This window comes from Lynx rufus, unplaced genomic scaffold (genome assembly GCF_022079265.1).
Source record: "Lynx rufus isolate CCGP_SWC_20201006 ecotype Redwood Valley unplaced genomic scaffold, mLynRuf1.p SCAF_11, whole genome shotgun sequence".
Classification (NCBI taxonomy): domain Eukaryota; kingdom Metazoa; phylum Chordata; class Mammalia; order Carnivora; family Felidae; genus Lynx; species Lynx rufus.
This window is the reverse complement of record NW_025814825.1, coordinates 67858610-67874059: the sequence shown is the minus strand read 5'-3', so window position 1 is coordinate 67874059 and position 15450 is coordinate 67858610. Positions and strand designations below refer to the sequence as shown.

The 15450-nt window shown below is 48.8% G+C and overlaps 1 protein-coding gene across 1 annotated transcript in view; it reads right to left on the bottom strand.

Annotated features, from left to right (window-relative positions):
- The window catches only part of PPP2R2D (protein phosphatase 2 regulatory subunit Bdelta), a 50805-nt gene that overhangs the window by 14089 nt on the left and 21266 nt on the right, over window positions 1-15450 (bottom strand). The window contains exons 3-5 of the mRNA XM_047073633.1: window positions 5370-5467; window positions 985-1150; window positions 458-570 (exon numbers count right to left, since the gene is read on the bottom strand). Coding sequence (XP_046929589.1) covers window positions 458-570; window positions 985-1150; window positions 5370-5467 — 377 coding nt within the window. The remainder of the gene's footprint in view (window positions 1-457; window positions 571-984; window positions 1151-5369; window positions 5468-15450) is intronic.

Here is a 15450-nt window from a genome sequence, read left to right as displayed (position 1 = left end):
CAGTTAGAAAAAGAAGTGATGATTCGGAAACCTGAGAACATGCCCCAGCTAACCCAGGGAACTCCGTGAAAGCCAGCGTCTGCGGCCCACGCGGCTCCACCCAGGGCAACGTTCCGAATCCCACGTGGACGTCACCACGACCCACGCGCTACTCAGGACCTTTGCAGTGAAGGGGGTCGACACGCTTAGAAAGATCTGTTGTGGAGTTAGATCTGAGTCTCTTTAGTGTCATCGTGCTTTCTGAAGACGCCGTGTGACTTCCTGCTTACGTGACGCACAGGAAACCCGACCGTAACACATACAAATAGCGGCGACTGTGATCGCAGACAGCCTCCATGGGCCGGAAAAGGCGGACCCCACAGGGGCCCCACTCAGCGGTCTCCTCTATGAAGACGCACGCACTGTCCCCGATTAACTAGCAAGAGAACCGAGTAGTGTGAGGAGACGCAGCGCGTACCCTCAGCGCCGTAATTCGGAATGGGTCTCGAAGCCGTCCGTCTTCATCTTTCAAGTTGTAACCTTCTGCTCTTTTGTCCCGCTCGCTTATTTTCCATAATTTAATAGTTTTATCTGAAAATAGAAATCTTAGTCTCCGTATTAAAAGAAAAACCTTAGCACGCACCACTGTTAGTCGAGTATTACATCAGAAAACTGTGTGGTTCTATGTGGATTTCTAAGCTACGAGCCTCTGAACCTTAGCTTCCGGTTACGGATAAACCTGGACGTTCTGTCGGCACAGTAAGTAAAGAAGGGGCGTGTGTGCCGCAGGGCAGCGCCATATGGGGAGCGTGTGCGTGCTCACCTCTGTGTTCTTTAAGTCCTCAGCCTACCACCTGCTGCCTAGCTAATAATTTACCCTCTCCCCAAAGTTTAAACAGAAACATTTTCTAGAATGGGTTAAAGTAAAAAAGGAACCTCTACCCAGAAAATTAAAAATAAAATCCTACATCAAATAACCACTTACAAAAACAAAAAAGCTCTTACCGTTTGTAGAGAGTAGAAAATGAGCAGCATTCTGTTGTGGTAACCACCTAATTTTATTGATTTTTTCCTCAATTTCTAGACTTTTCAAATAGTCAAACTCTGGTTCATGACTTTGAAAGGTACTGTAAACATTATATTCTCCCCTCGAGTGAGGGCGGCTTTTATTCTGCAAGGAAACAGGAGGCTGTTTTAATGAACAAAGCACAGTGCAAAGAAAAACTCCGTACTACCAATATGACTATAAAATGACCGCACACATTTTTAAAAAGTTAAACAAAATCCCGGGTCAAAAATTATTAAACAGATGACACTCCAAATTAATTTACGTGGAAAAAACAAGTAACAGAGATTTCCCAGACCTTCTGTCTCTGTCCTAGGCACACGCTCCAGGTGCACGTGAGCCAGGGTTCCGCAAACGTGAGCAGGCCCTGCCGTGCGTGCACTTCTGGAGAGAGGCCGAGGGCCCACAGTGGGTGAGTGCACCCCCTGGGCCCTGGGGCAGCCGGCCCAGACCGCACTCGTGCCCACCGGGAGGAGGGCCATCAAATGGCACTTATGCGGTGACCACCACCGGTAGAGGATACCTGTTATGTGGATTTTTAACACACATAAAACAATTCTACATGTTGCAGTAAAAGTATAAACACACGCTCGGAAAGATACAGGCCGTCTTCAAAGTCATGACCAACTCTGGGAAGGCCGAGGGAGAGTAAGGTAAGACTTGGGGATGAAGCTGGAAGACGGCACGGGGAGGGCACACGGGAGCCTCACCCACCTGCCAAGGGCTTGGTTTTCTTTTACGAAAGAGTAAAACCTGGGTGGTGGGTTCATAATATACTCATATTAATACCTAAAATCTTCTGTATGTCTCAAATGACATTTTCTATAAAACAGTAAGAATACATAATTAATATAATTGTTTTAATTTTTTTTTAATTTTAAAATTTTGTTTAATTCTTGCTATCGAGTCAGCATCTTTAGTCTTACATTTTTTAACACTTTAGGAAGTGTGTCAGAGAAACCGAATGAAACAGAGGGAGTTTACGTCTAGATTTCTTTATATCTCTGAGTTAAGATCAAGCATTATGAGGAAACACCCCCAAAGCTGCCTTGATCTCTCCACTGCTGCACACTCCCAGAAGCCACACACGGACCCTGGGATCTGGCACGTGGCCTCCACGCGTGCGCTGTGCCCGGTGGGCTAACGTCCACGAGAGAAGCAGCATTTGCCAGCAGATGCTTCTAACTTGCTGACGAGAAAAATGAATTGGGACGATTTAGGAAAGAAAAATCTGTCGAGTCCTCAGTCCCAGGGCTCAGGACCATAATCCACTTCGAGAAACAGCAGAATCTGAACCAATCCGTGAGGCGCCCGCGCCGAAGCGCTGCTCTCCTTCCCCGGCCACCGTGTGCAAGAACCAGAATGGATGCTCCTGACACTGCGGGGCCGTCTTCCTGCTGTAACTGCCCGACCAGGCCCCCCCCCCCCCCAACAGGCTGAGACCCCGAGGGGCAGTGAGCGGTCTCCACGCCCCGTCCTGTCCCAGGAGAGGCAGAACAGAGGAGAGAGCGAGGGCCTGGGGGAGCGGGCAGAGCCAGAGCCCAGGCCGACGGCCCGAGCCGCTGGGAGCTGTGATCTGCAGGTGGCGGGAGGCCTATCTTGTTGGCAGACGTGCCGAGCGCTGGCGTCAGCGGACTAGACGCAAACACAGCAGTTCGCGCGGTCAGGTGCAAAGCTGTGCTCTGAGGACGAGGGCTGCACAGCCACGTCCCCAAGCTCTGCTCCCTTGAGACTGCCACACCGGGCTTCCCGAAACAGGGCTCTGCTGCTGAGAGGGGAAAAAGCTCCAAGATCAATACTTCGAACCGTGCTCCCTACCCCCGGATGTCTGGAGGGCTCCCTATCTCCCTGATCGCTCAGCCTGACACTCATGCCGCCCCCCCCCCCCGCCCCCCCCCCCCCCCGCCATCGGGCAGGGCCCTGCTGTGTCCCCGCAGCCCCCGGGCTCCGCGGCTTTGCAGAAACGGCTGGGCCGTTTAACGGACAGCGCTGGAAAAATCCAAGTCTACAGTGAGGGTTACATACAGCAACCACTAAAATACTTTAAAAGCAGATGGAATATGAAAGCTCTTTTTATGTTAACCAAAGTATCGAGAAAAGGATGGGGAAACACATTGCCCAGGGATTAGTGAGTTGCAGGTGGCTGGGTTTATCAAACTTAAACAACTCTGACCACCTGTTTGCTGTATAAATCTGCTGCACTTTATTAATAATGATTTAATCCATCTTAACTAAACACTTTATACTACAGGTTCTCAAAAGCGTTAACATATTTTGTAACAAGATGCTTGAGTTTTACCACAATCTATTTCACAGTTGAAGTAGACAGTTTTTAGATTTCAATGATGACCCACAAAAATGAGGAAAGTTTTCTATAAGGATATCATTAAAATGGCAAACCTTAAGGCGCTGAAGTCAATTCTTAAATTTAGGACAGCTATGGCTCAGCAATCTGCTAAAAATAATCCTTCTGCTAAAAGTAATAAACACCACCAACCACTTTTACTTCTGCCGAAAAGGATCAGGTACACAGTTCTACTTAAGGAGTGCCATGTCCTAATCTACCTCTGGGGAAAGAATGCAAAACTATGAACTTGCCAAATCATCTGTGAAGATTTTCAAAGACTAATGACAATAAATATTATTCACAAGAATTCTCACCATTCCAAATCAGAAAAAATAAGATTAAAAAAATTTTTTTAATTGGGGCACATGGGGTGGCTCAGTCGGGTAAGCGTCCAACTTTGGCTCAGGTCATGATCTCACGGTTCATGAGTTTGAGCCCCACGTTGGGCTCTGTGCAGACAGTTTAGAGCCTGGAGCCTGATTCTGATTCTGTGTCTCCCTTTCTCTCTGCCCCTCCCCCACTCACACTCGCTCTCAAAAATAAACATTAAAAAATTTTTTTTAGGGGCACCCGGCTCAGTTGGGTAAGCGTCTGACATCTGCTCAGGTCATGATCTCACGGTCTGTGAGTTCGATCCCCACGTCGGGCTCTGTGCTGACAGCTCGGAGCCTGGAGCCTGCTTCGGATTCTGTGTCCCCACCCCCACCCCTGCTCTTCCCCTGCTCACACTCTGTCTCTCTCTCAACAATAAATAAACATTTAAAAAATATGAAAAAAAAATTGTAATCTATACAGACATAGCAAAATTAGAGCTGCAACATGTATATTCCAATGAGATGTGGGCACAGCTCGCCTCACTTACAGAAGCCATCCTCCACTGACTGGGGCACCCAGGGCTCCCTCTCCTACAGATGCCCCTACGTGCCTCCTCTCTGGTGGCAGGGCCAGCATTCACTGCCGCACAGATCTGCTAGATTCCAGGGCCCACTAGCTGCCACACCAGTTCTGCCACAAAAACGTAGACACCAGAATCTGCAGATGAGAAAGTAACCCCACACTGACCTGCCTGGACACAGACGAGGGCCTGTGTGTGACTCTGTCAAGAGAAAAGACAGATGGCTTTCCACAAACCCAAGCCTGGCTTCCCGGTGGTTCTGCCCCGGAACGTGTGCACAACAGACGAGCGGGGCACCAGGCCATCTTGCTTCCTTCACCAGAACTCATCATGAACTCTGACGAGGCTCCCCAGAAATAAAATGGGGGGGGGGGCTGTAAGGCCTGGTTCTGCCTCCCATTCTCCTCTTACGCATAACTGAAAAACATGGGTTTCTCTGCCCTTTCCCCCCGCAGAGCGGGAGTGACCGAAAAAGCAGTGCTCGTGATTGCGATTCACCTGTGGGGTCCTTCAGGCCCCAGTGAGGACTCCTTCCTCCCAGCACTGATGGTGGGGCCTCGGGGGGGGGGGGGGTACAAGACTGCTGCTCACCTCTGAGGAGGGACACAGAATTCACGGCCCCCCAACATACACAGAACCTTTCCCGCAGCTAGTGCCGCAGGAGCCGTTCAGAGCATACTTACTGCTGGACAGCACGGCTGGGAGCCGCCACCTCCACTGGCTCGTGAAGTGGTTTTCACCGACAGTCACTTGAATTAATTACGGGATGAAAGCAAACGAATGCAGAACCCCACCGCCCAATCCTTCATCTGGTCCTCACGACAGCCTGTGGGTAGGGCGAGGACTCTCCTCCCCGAACGTAAGGGCACAGGGGACTTAATCGGAGCTCAGAGGGTGGACGTCAGTGAGCTGAAACACAGATCTTGCTCAGCCCTGAGATAAGAAGATTCTATATGGTTAATGTGATGTAACCGAATCCAAGTGAACTTAGAGACTGAGAACGTGCTGTGCTGCTTTCCTTCCTTCCCAGTGACATGAGAAAGGCTGCAATTCATTTGGTTTGTGTACAGTGAATTACTGACCTCTTGTTCCCGCTGAAAAATAACGACTCTGCCGCCCTTGTCTCCCGTTGCAAGCAGATCTCCAGAGTAATTAAATTCAACAGTTGAGATGATGTCAGCTGTCAATAAAATACAGAAACAATTTATCAGATTATGATTTTGAAAGGAGGCATAATCAATACCAAAAATCAGTAAAGGTTCAAAAGAAAAATAAAAACATATACAACTTTCTCCCTATTGGATAAAGCAAAATTTTCATGGGAAACTTGTAATTACCAAGCAGCCAATTCTGATTGTGGTGCCCAGAGCCCAAGAACACATATGGGCTTATGGGTTTTGCTCAACGGATTGAACACCTGGTCCCTAGGGCACCAGGATTTATCTAGACTGTGATGTCTTGAGAGAAGGATATAGAGTAAAAATTTAGAAAATTAATTTTGAAAAGAAAAACAGAAAAGAACTGGTCCTAGAAGACTGGCTCTAATTTTATAATGCATGCCTAATATGAACTTTTAAAATAAATCTGATTCTTACATGATATTGACAGAATGTTTTTAACATTCTTTGCAGTAACTTTTGCTGCCTTCTGTACACAATATCCCTACAAACAGCACAAACTCTATTTCACCGACTGGGTACAGTCACTAGCATTGATAATGACAATAATGACGCCATCATTATCTAGTCAGACACTGCTGGTTGGGTACGGAATTTCTGACAAGGATCTTGGTCATCAGCTCACTACAGGCAAAGGGTACAAAGAACAAAGCCAAGTGCTGGAAAAGTCCTTAGGTACCTAAGGCTAAGGCCTAGAAACAATAGATCTGAACTCATGAAATGGACTCCTGGAGCAAAAAAATAGAAAACCTGGTTGTCTTCAGCCCAGGGGTGCTGAGTGCAGACTGAATCAGGACAAAGACGGCTTCGGTCCTGCACAGGCCACTGTCAGCCTGCTCCTCTACCACCGGGACTCTTCACCTGCCCCAGACAATCTCCTCTCCAGAGGCTCCGAGGAAGGGCTGGAAGGGCTGGATCAGAACCTCCCCCCGCTGCTGGGGCACCAACACGAAAGGCCTGTGTGCCTGGCAGATGAGTGTGTGCTCTCCACCTGCGGGGCTACAGCTCCGCTGAGGCCAAGGGGCTTAAACCCAAATACTGCTGCACAACCAAAGTCTATAAAGAACTTATTAAACTCACACCCAAAAAACAAATAATCCAGTGAAGACATGGGCAAAAGACATGAACAGACACTTCTCCAAGGAAGACACCCAGATGGCCAACCAACACATGAAAAAAAGCTCAACATCACTCATCATCAGGGAAATGCAAATCAAAACCATAATGAGATACCACCTCACACCTGTCAGAATGGCTAACATTAACAACTCAGGCAACAACAGATGTTGGTGAAGACGCGGAGAAAGAGGACCTCTTTTGCACTGTTGGTGGCAGTGCAAGCTGGTGCAGCCACTCTGGAAAACATCATGGATTCTCCAAAAAACTAAAAATAGAACTACCCTTTGACCCAGCAATTGCACTACTAGGCATTTATCCACGGGATACAGGTGTGCTGTTTCGAAGGGACACAGGCACCCCCATGTTTATAGCAGCGCTATCAACAAGAGACAAAATATGGAAAGAGCCCAAATGTCCATCGATGGATAAATGGATAAAGAAGATGTGGTATACACATACAATGGAGTATTACACAACAATCAAAAATAATGAAATCTTGCCACTTGCAACTATGTGGATGGAACTGGAGGGTATTATGCTAAGTGAAGTTAGAGAAAGACAAAAATCATACAACTTCACTCATATGAGGACTTTAAGAGACAAAACAGATGAACATAAGGGAAGGGAAGCAAAAATAATATAATAACAGGGAGAGGGACAAAACATAAGAGACTCTTAAATATGGAGAACAAACAGAGGGTTACTGGAGGGGCTGTGGGAGGGGGAATGGGCTAAATGGGTACAGGGAGCTAAGGAATCTACTCCTGAAATCATTGTTGCACTACATGCTAACTAATTTGGATGTAAATTTTAAAAAGTACAAAATAAAACAAAACAAAAAAAAGACCCTCCCCCTGAGGTTGTCATAATGCAATACAAATCTTAAAGGTGTGAGCAAACATTTTAGTTAGATAGTAGTTATTATAGGACTTCCTGGGAAACGAGCTCTCACTCTACTGTTTCTAAAGAGGCTCCACCCCAGGAGCCCAATGTGGGGCTCAAACTCAAGACCCCGAGATCAAGACCTGAGCTGAGATCAAGCTCAACCCATTGAACCACCCAGAACCCCTGTGCGCTGACTTTTAAACACACACTGAATTTTCTGCCTGGGATTTCTTGCTTTCCTTTAAAAAAACAAAAACAAAAACAAAAACAAAACAAAACAAAACCAGTTAGATCTGGAAAAGAATTAGGCTTGTTAGAAGTACCACTTTTTAAATTAAATTACTCAAAATAACCCAATTTGCTTAAATGAAATTAAAATATTCTGTATTGGACTAAATGGCACTAAATCTCTGTCATTCATACCCAGGGGGTGTACAATATTATATAATTAATGGTATTCTAGCTCTGTCAGTGATTTTTAAACTTAATTAAAATGGACTGAATCTTTTAAAAGAGAAACTCCCATGACTGCCACTGGTGAGAAATGACTTTCATTAAGCTACGTAAATATGCATGAATCTAAATTTAGAAAATGCTGTCTGCAGAGTTTAGAAGAGCTCTAAAATCAAAACGTATATAAATATACAAACTAAACACCAAGAAGATTACAAAACCAATAACATTTAAACTACCAACATGAATTTAATGTGACGGCTGTTACTTTACAGATGTAAAGTACAGATGTTACTGGTGTGATGCTAAAACCATAAACACGGCACTAAGGGCACCGAGCGGTGCCTTTAAACCTGTCATGCCCCGCACGATGGCTCAGTGTCATACGGGCAACGCTAGCACCTGCTGGCCACCTCTGTGGCGCCGCGGCTCCACACGGCCGCAGCAAGGACCCCGCGCACTGGCACAGTCCACACGGAGGCACTTTGCCAGGAGGGGGTCATCTGGCCGATGCAGAACTTACTTAGTAAATGTTCAGATCAAACTCGGAAACTATGACACATGCCTCGCAGCCCCGAAGAGCCCACCTCAGACTCTCTGTCTGCAACACGCTTACATCTCTCCCGCTGCCACTAAGGGGCCAGAGAGGAACTGGAAAGGCGTCCGTCCACAAGGCAATGGTGGTGAGCAGGCTCTGACAGACAGATGATGGCGAGGGGTGGCAGGCGTGGTGGTGACAGTGTTTTTTTTTTTCTTCTCCTTTATTTTCCAGAGAGGGAGAGAGACAGAGCGCAAGCAGGGGGAGAGGCAGAGAGAGAGGGAGACACAGGATCGGAAGCAGGCTCTAGACTCCAAGCTGTCAGCACAGAGCCTGCCGCGGGGCTCCAACTCATGAACTGTGAGATCACGACCCGAGCCGAAGTGGGACACTTAACCGACTGAGCCACCCAGGCGTCCCGACAGTCTTTTTTTTTTTTTTTTTAGATCCAAGTTAGTGAACATGTAGTGTAATACTGGTCTCAGTAGAATTTAGTGATTCATCACTTACATATGGCGCCCAGTGCTCATCCCAACAAGTGCCCTCCTCAATGCCCATCCCCCATTTAGCCCATCCCCCACCCACCCAACACCTTTCTAGCAACGCTCAGTTTGTTCTCTGTATCGAAGAGTCTCTTACACTTTGGTGGGGATGGTCTAAGTGTGCACAGGAGGCCAAGGTCCCAATGTGCTGAGGGCCTCAGCCAGGCTCCACACCGGACCCTGGGCACAGAGATGGCAGAAGGTCTTGTACTGAACCGCTGGGTCCCCAAGCTTGTGCCCATCCCGTCAGGTGGCGACTCCCGCCCCCTTCCTGATCTCCGAACGCTAGCTGCCAGGAGTGAAGTCCCCACCCTCCCTGGGCCTCCTCTCCAAAGTGACAAATCAAGGGACAAAGTCCTGAAGCTTCAAACGCCCACAGGGCCCGAGACAAAGATCAACCCCAGGAAGCCCTCCGGCTGGAGAGCCCACCTCGCACAGGACTAGCTGCTGGCTCCGCAAGCGGCTCCAGATTCAACACGAACCGACGGCTCGGGCCCTGCAGACGGGGGAGAAAGCGGCCAAAACAAGGGGGCTGCGGGAAAGGGGGACAGCGCCTCAACGAAACCAGCAGAACCTCAAGGAAACGACACTTTACGCCCTCGGGGAGTTAACAGTTAATGCCTGCTAACAGGAGTGACATCACCAATGTCAGCTGAGTGCCTGCGAGGTGCCAGGTGGTATTCTGACTGAGCACAGCCCTGCATTTAGCCAGTGAACCTCCCACACCCATGAAGCAGGGCTCCCACCACCCCCGTGATGGAGAGAAGTGGGCGCTGGACGCTGTATGCAGCTCACCCACACTGGCAGCCCCAGCCACTAATCGGGGGGGCAGCAGGGTGCCCCTACATCCGGCAGGGTCCCTAGAGGATGAGCTGCGTGCTACCTCGAGAAAGGAAACCCAGCCAGTGTGTTTTGAAATTCAAACGCTAATAACAATTTTAAAGCTCAACACCTCTTCCAAAGCCTGGAGGACGAAGACAAAGAGAAGGACAATCACCATCACAGGATCAGGTTAGGTGGCCCATTAGCCAGTTAAGCTCCAGAAAGACGACAGAGAGAAGGGAGTGAAAGGAAAGCAAAAAAAAAAAAAAAATCAAAGGACGAAGGCAAGAGTCTCCTGACAAGGTCTGGTGAGCGCCAAGCCTGAAAAAACTCCTAGCCCAAGGTGCCTCACCCCGAAAACTAAAACACCCAGGATAAAAGGGAAATTCTAAAATTCCCCAGAGAAAACAGATCACAGACAAAAGGAACCAGACAGGAAAATGGTGGATGGAATACCAACCACCCTCAAAATTCTGAGAAAACATAACTTTCAACCCATAATTCTACACCCAGTCAAATGATCGGGTTTCAGGGAGGAGTAAAGATGTTTTCAAACACGCAAAGAGCAAAAACGCCTTTCTCAGAAAACCTCTGGAAGGTGTTTGGCAAAATGGGAATAAACCAAGGGCAAGGAAGATGGGGGGACCTGACATGCCCATGATGGTGAGGACAGTGCCGAGGTAGGAGTCAAGGACCCTGGACAGCAGCAGTCCCGGCTGGAGGAGGCTGGCCAGGAGACGTCCTGGGAAGAGAAGGGCTAGCGGTCACCCGTGCCGTGTTTGGGAACCTCACTGCTGTGTGTCTGACCATATCTGCTTAAACTGCACTGAAGACAGAGAAGCAAGTATGTGAAAAAATTAGGCAATCGTTAGCTCCAGGAAAAATGAAATCGGTACGAAAGAGAAAACGCATATATACTTTAATTCAGCAACGAACAGTATTTGCCTGATACTGAGGGAACCAAAACTTGTAAGAGATTTCCCTCAACTCTCTCCTTTTTTTCTTCCCCAGGGAAGGTGGGGGAGTGCACGTGGGTGGAAGGTGATGCTAGTGAAAAAGCACCATCATCAGGTACCGTCGGGACGTCAGGACTCCCTCTTCAAAGCCAGGAAGTCAAAAGTCAGCAGTGAAGACGTTATTCAGGGGCTGCTAAGGATACTTCCCGGCAGGTGACGAGGAAAGAGGCACTGAACGTTATGGTGACACAAGGAAGAAGCAGGAACAAGAAATGCGGAGCGGGGAGAGGGGCCCAGAGGGAGAACATACGACGAAGTTTTAGAAGACGGGGAAGCGAAGCCACGTTCATGTGCCCCGGCGCCTGGCGCAGCACAGGGGCAGCCAGGGCACAGGGAAGCAGGGTGAGCAGACGGGTGGGGTCAGGGAGCGCGTGGCACAGGAGGCAGGTGTGGACCTGGGCTCTAGAGGCGGTCTCGTCAGACCACAGCTTTTTCCCACGAGGTACGAGAGAAGATTCATCTGCTGAGAGCGAAGGGGGGGGTGCGGGTGAGGTGCGGGGCGTGTGAAGGACGCGTTCTCGGGCGTGAGGCCACACTACAGAACGCGGGATGGTCTCTGTGCCAGTGCCCACGTGAGATCTGAGGTCAGCAGCTTGTTTTTAAAAACCAGCAAGCCTAGTGAGAGACTACCGTAAGCCATGCACTGCCCTGGGGACACAGCACAGGCAATGTCCCTGCCCCTGACATCTGAGTGGAGGAAAGGACTCTGAACAAGCCCGTCCAGTGGCGCTTCCGCAGCTACGTGGCGCAGGCAGAGGGTTAGACCAGGTCTGGGTTCCGGCAGGAGTGAGAACGGGGGCTGAGAGAGACGAGGAGGCTAAGAGTGAGCAAGGGGTGACACGGTGTCAGGCCCCGGGGTCCAGCGGACGGGTCGGGAAAGACGGCTCTAGCGGTGGATTCGGGGGTGCGCGTGAGTATACAGGGGTTTGCTAGATGATTCTTGCACTTTCCGGAACTTTTAAGTTTTTCAAAACACCAACAAGGATAACATGTCATCTCCTCTCCTTCTGTCAACCTTTCCTGCCGCTGCCCTAGTCTATCGTCTCAGGCTGAATGACTGAGACGGCCCCCCCAGTGGCCCGCTCCCTTCCTCCGCTGCCCAGAGTTGTGTCCAGAGCGGAGAGTTTTCCCAAAGGCATGAATAACATCACCACCGTGCCTCAAACCCTATCAACACCCAACTATCACGGCTTGTGTGCTCACCAAATTAAGCAGCACTTACTCAGAACTCACCACCTAAAACTGCTGAGTCACTGTCACAGAAAACGAAACCACAGCAATTAGAAGGGAGGTACGGTTTGCAGCGGTTCGGTTTTTTCTCTCCTCTCTCCCGGTGGTCAAAGACGTAGAGGATAATTTCACCACCACCTCCCGGCCAGCGAGCAGGATGCAGGGGAGACCCAGAGTTGTGCACGCTCCTCCAGAGACCACTGTCCCCGTCCTGATACCCCCTTGTGAACAGGACCGTGTGAAACACAGTCCCGGGAAGTGGTCACCATTAAAGACAAGCATCTGCTTTCCTTAAGATGTCATCAAAGCTGGTCCTGGGCCGGGAGGCATCTCAAGCGGTGTTCGTCCCCTTCGCCCATCAGGAAGACGGGTGAAAACCATCACACACACACCCAAATCGCTGCTCCAAGTGTCACAAAGACGGGAACGACAGGAACTCTCACGGGCCGCGTGCGGGACAGAAAGCGCACAAGCCCTTGGAAGACTGCTGGGCGCTGTCCACCAAAGCCAGGCAGCCGCCGTCCCGCGACCCAGAGACTCCGCTCCAGGCACACGGCCGCCAGCACCACACAGTTGTGGTGTTACCACGGCCTTACCAGCGGCACCTTCACAGAACAGACAATTCAGACATCCAGTAACGTAGGAAGATGCCTCCACGGCGGAGCGCTCCCGCGGTGCCTCCCGTGGCAATGAGAGCGCACGGATTACAGCTACACCTAGCAAAGTGGATTAGTCTCAGGAAGAAAATACTAAAGAGTACTTACTGTTGGATCCTATTTATATCAAGTTCAAAGCCAGGTGAATCTAATCCATAACGTTAAGTCCCTCCAGTGGTAGGAGCGTCCGAGGTACCCGCGAAGTGCTCTCCTGAGCGGGCTGCGCTCCCTGGCGCCTGGGACCCTGCATGCAGCCAACTGCACCGTGTCTCCCCTGCGTCCCGGTTACAGGTGTCCACCTTCTCCCGGATCCTCATCCGTGGGTCCAATGCTGGCAGGCCCCCGCGTGCCGCTCACACGGACAGACCTCCACGGGCCCCCGACCACCTGGCGACCACCTCTCCACACCTGGTCCCATGCCCCAGCTTCTGGCTTGCCAGTCACCCGCCTCCCTCTCTGCTGAGGATTCTGCTTATTCCTCTTAGAAACCCAAGTGTCCAGGGACAACTGGGTGGCTCAGTGGGTTGAACGGCCGACTTTGGCTCAGGTCATGATCTTGCGGTCCGTGGGTTCGAGCCCCATGTTGGGCTCTGGGCTGACAGCTCAGACCCTGGAGCCTGCTTCGGATTCTGTGTCTCCCTCTCTCTCTGCCCCTCCCCCACTCACACTTTGTCTCTCTCTCTCTCTCTCAAAATAAACATAAAAAAATAAATAAATAAAACCCACAAGTGCCCAGAGCAGATTGTCCCGCCATCAAGAGAGGGTCCGTCCCACCTAGTCTCCTCGAGGACTCTGCTCCGACGACAATATTCCCGCTCTCTGGAGCACCATCAGTTTTCTCTCCTCTAACAGATTAGTCCTAATTTCAAACAGAAATGCTGTAGTCTATCATATTAAAAAAAAAAAAAAAAAGCTGACCTCCACACTCCACACCGGCCACTGCTGCGATTTCTGTCCCCTTAAAGCAAAGCTGGACAGTGCTCTGTCCTCACTGCCTCTCCTGATTCTCTCTGGAGCTCACTCTGAGGAGTGTGTGCTTCCACCACTCAGCAAGTTCACCTGTTTCAACCCACCAGGTCCTTTGTCACCGTTACCAAACCCATTCTCTGCCCCACCTATGAACTCAGAAGAGGGGTATCTGGGGCACTGGCCACATCGTTTAGCTCCCGCCCTCTGGAGCACTGGTCTGAGTGGGTGGCGTGCATTCACACTGTAGGAACTCCGACAGTAAGAACGTTAACCCCTATGACAAAGAGGCCTTTTGAAAATCACACTCAAAAATCCTGAAGAACACTTTACTGTATATTCAGATTGAGGAGTACCATCTACTCTCCAAAGACAAAGAGCACTCTGAAACCTTCCGTGTTTATACTAAAGAATGGAAAATCTCTTACAGGGAGACACGAATGAATGTGCATGTGTGTACATATGTTACATTTCTAGCTATGTCTTTTTAAAGCAGTCACCAAAGGCAAAAGTTTTCTTTCAGAAAGCAGACACGAACTGGCAGTGAATATAAAAAATGGAAACCCCCCTGTAAGAGATATAGTAAGGTTCTAAACTAGAGACACTATAATCTTTTTTTTTTAAATTTTTTTAACGTTTATTTATTTTTGAGACATAGAGAGAGCATGAGTGGAGGAGGGACAGAGAGAGAGGGAGACACAGAATCGGAAGCAGGCTCCAGGCTCTGAGCCGTCAGCCCAGAGCCCGACGCGGGGCTCGAACTCACGGACCGCGAGATCGTGACCTGAGCTGAAGTCGGACGCTTAACCGACTGAGCCACCCAGGCGCCCCGAGACACTATAATCTTAAGAGCACCCCAAATTAAGTTTCTCCCAATTATGAGTAGACTGGATAAAATGTGACAAAACAGAAAAACGTGAATATCATTTTCTAGTCAATCGATAAAAAAGTTTGTGGCAAGTTATCTAAACTGGAAAAGTCAGAAGGGACAACTGAAATTCAGTTTCTCTACTCCTACAATAAATACTATTTTAATAACAGGAAAAGTAAACCGTATCTTAGGAACACGAGGATGATTTACCTTATGAAAATGAACCAACATGGATACACCATTTTAATAGAATTAACAGACAAAAACTGCACGCTTATCTCCTGTGCAAAGCATTTGACAAGGATAATCCAAGACCTGATCATAATAAAAGCACTCAATACACTAAGAATAGAAGGGACCTTCTTCAACTTGATAAAGAGCACCTACAAAAAAAAAAAAAAAAAAAAAATCCACAGCTAACATCATACTCAATGGTGAAAACGTGGATGCTTCCCCCCATAAGAGCAGGAACAAGACAAAGGTGTCCGTGCTGACCTTTCCAGTAAGCTTTCTCCTGAAGTCTCCAGCCAGGGTAATTAGGCAAGGAAAACAAAAGGCATCCAGATTAACGAGGAATAAAGTCAAGCTTCCTCTGCTCCCAGGAGACATTATCTTGTCCATAGAAAGTACTAAGGAATCTACACAAAACTATCAGAGCTGATAAACGGGTAAATAAATCAGCTGATAAATAAGTAACAGTGCAGCAAGGGTAGGGGATACAAAAACAAAGATCGACTGTACTTCTCTACTCTAGCAATGAACAGTCAAAAAATGAAGTAAGGAAATGATTCACTTTATAGTATCATCAAAAGTAATAAGGTACTTAGGAATAAACTTAGAGAATTGCAAGATTTATAAGCTACAAGCTGCAAAATATTGTTCAAAGA